General features: G+C 42.0%; 1 protein-coding gene across 1 annotated transcript in view; it reads right to left on the bottom strand.

Annotated features, from left to right (window-relative positions):
* Positions 1-1,050: 1,050 nt before the first annotated feature.
* LOC122263421 (uncharacterized) overlaps positions 1,051-2,500 on the bottom strand; it is a 3,010-nt gene continuing 1,560 nt past the window's right edge. Inside the window, exons 1-2 of the mRNA XM_086553660.1 lie at positions 1,724-2,500; positions 1,051-1,306 (exon numbers count right to left, since the gene is read on the bottom strand). The exon at positions 1,724-2,500 is cut by the window's right edge and continues 1,560 nt beyond it. Coding sequence (XP_086409786.1) covers positions 1,210-1,306; positions 1,724-2,500 — 874 coding nt within the window. The 3' untranslated portion in view covers positions 1,051-1,209. The remainder of the gene's footprint in view (positions 1,307-1,723) is intronic.

Genomic DNA, 2,500 nt, shown 5'->3' on the forward strand with positions numbered 1-2,500 from the left:
TCTTTCCCTTTCTGTCTTTCTCTATCTGTCTATCTACTTTTACCTATTTGTCTTTGTCTCTCTCTTTATCTATCTGTCTATCTACCTTTACCTATTTGTCGTATATCACATGCGCGTATCTAATACTTATGTGTCATGGTCATTTGTATATGAATGTATGTGTGAACATGTGTGTTGTGTATCATATATATATATATATATATATATATATATATATATATATATATATATATATATATAGAGAGAGAGAGAGAGAGAGAGAGAGAGAGAGAGAGAGAGAGAGAGAGAGAGAGAGAGAGAGAGAGACGGAGAGAGGAGGAGAGAGGGGGAGAGAGACGAAGAGAGAGAGAGAGAGAGAGAGAGAGAGAGAGAGAGAGAGAGGGGAGAGAGAGTGAGAGAGAGAAAAGAGAGAGAGAAAGAGGGAGAGAGAGAGAGAGAGAGAGAGAGAGAGAGAGAGAGAGAGAGAGAGAGAGAGAGAGAGAGAGAGAGAGAGAGAGAGAGAGAGAGAGAGAGAGAGAGAGAGAGAGAGAGAGAGAGAGAGAGAGAGAGAAATAGAGACAGACAGACAGAGAAAATGAGAGAAAGAGAGAGAAATAGAGACAGACAGACAGAGAAGAGAGGGGGTGAGAGAGAGAGAGACAGACAGAGAAAGAGAGAAATAGAGACAGACAGAGACAGAGAGAGATACACACACACATAATCTTATTTGCAACCCAATAATCAGTGCTATCAAATCCAATCCTCCAAAGTAAATGATAGCTTCCCGAATGCCATTTGCAGGAAGCTTGGTTGCAGAGGACAATTGTAATGATGATGATGATAATATATTTGATAATGGTACTTGCTAATGATATTGATAATAGTTATAGTATTAATTAAGTGATAATGGTAATAATAACAATAATGGGAATGATGATAATGATAACGAAAATGATAACAGCAATGATCATAATTACGAATATAATAAGAGAAGCATAAATGATAATGATAATAGCGATCATATCAATAATAATGATAATGATATAGGAATGAAAATAAAGGAACCACACATTCAACCAATAATATTTAATATAGATAGAATAATATTAATAATTATAATTAAAATCAAGCGCCCAAACTCACATCTCGGCACTTGTGGGCGTGACTGAAAGCAGGGAATCATTGTAGTGCCAGTTCAGCAGGCACTGGAGAAGCAGGGGTACCACTCGGCTAGCAGAGCACCATTGCTGCGGCCAGGAGTACCAACATGGCCGATACTGCAGGGGTACCAACAGTAGACCCGCCATTGGAACCGCGATAAATTGTTCTGGAATTAGATTTTTTTTTTTAGGTCAGTTGGTATGCCGGAGATGCCATTGTTATGTAATGGATTGTATTACAGGGTGAATGGACTTGTATTCTGTTATTTTATTTCGTCTTTGAATCTCTTTCTCATTCTCTCATTTTTAAGTTATTGAATTATCTCGCTAATCGTCTATCTATCTTGCTTCGTCAATCTCTATCTTTATCAAACTCTATCTCTATCCCTCCGTCAACTTATCTACCGAGTTACTGATCAGTCTACCAATCCAAATATCTATCAATCTATCCGTTTTATTTTCCTCCGTTTATCTATTCAACCCTCTATTAATCTATCTATCCACATGTCAGTCTCCCAGCCCTTCCATCCCCCGGTCTATCCATCCACCCAAATAAACATAAATATATCTATGTATGTTGTTACCTTCTCTTGTTTGATTGCTTCAGATTTTCCAACGTGTTCGTATCCACTGATTCATCACCGAGTTCGAACGCTGGCTTGGTCACGCTGTGCACTTCCATCTCCTTCTCCGTTGTAATGCCGTGCATGACGCCCTTCTCGGTGGTGCTTGGCATGTGTTTGCGGTCATGCATGTCAGGCACGCTTGATATACTCTGCAGGTCATGCATATCGGGTGTAGGCGATATGTTGTGCAGGTCATCCAGATCGACTGAGGTCGAAGTCGAGGTCATCTGTTCTTCCATTCCAGGCATGAATGTCATCGTGTTATTCTCCTCCATGTCAGGCATATCAGGCATAGAGGTCATTGTACTGAGTTCAGGCATATCAGACATAGAGGTCATTGTACTGTGTTCCGGCATGTCAGGCATAGCTGTTGAAGTGTGCTCTTCACCGTCAGGCATTAGCATAGTCGAACTCTCCATATCCGGCATCGGCTCGGTTGTGCTTTGTTCATGCATGACCTCCGACGTCAGCATGACCTGAGTGAGGTCCTCCTCCGTCCCGTTCAGAACGTCCTCCGTCTCAATGACCTCAAAGGGAATGGTTCTTCCTTCGGGCAATAGGAACTTCGGGTTGATTGGGACGCCTGGCGCTCCTTCTCCTTCGGGCGCAATGGCATCGACTGGAATGTTGTTTTCCAGTGTAGGGACAGATCCGATGACGTCGACTGGAATATGTTGCGGCTCGTGTTCCAGTGTTGGTCCAGGGACGATGACGTCGACTGGAATATCGTGTGGT

The sequence above is a fragment of the Penaeus japonicus genome, unplaced genomic scaffold (assembly GCF_977035675.1).
Source record: "Penaeus japonicus unplaced genomic scaffold, GWHDUDI00000001_assembly GWHDUDI00000028, whole genome shotgun sequence".
NCBI lineage: Eukaryota > Metazoa > Arthropoda > Malacostraca > Decapoda > Penaeidae > Penaeus > Penaeus japonicus.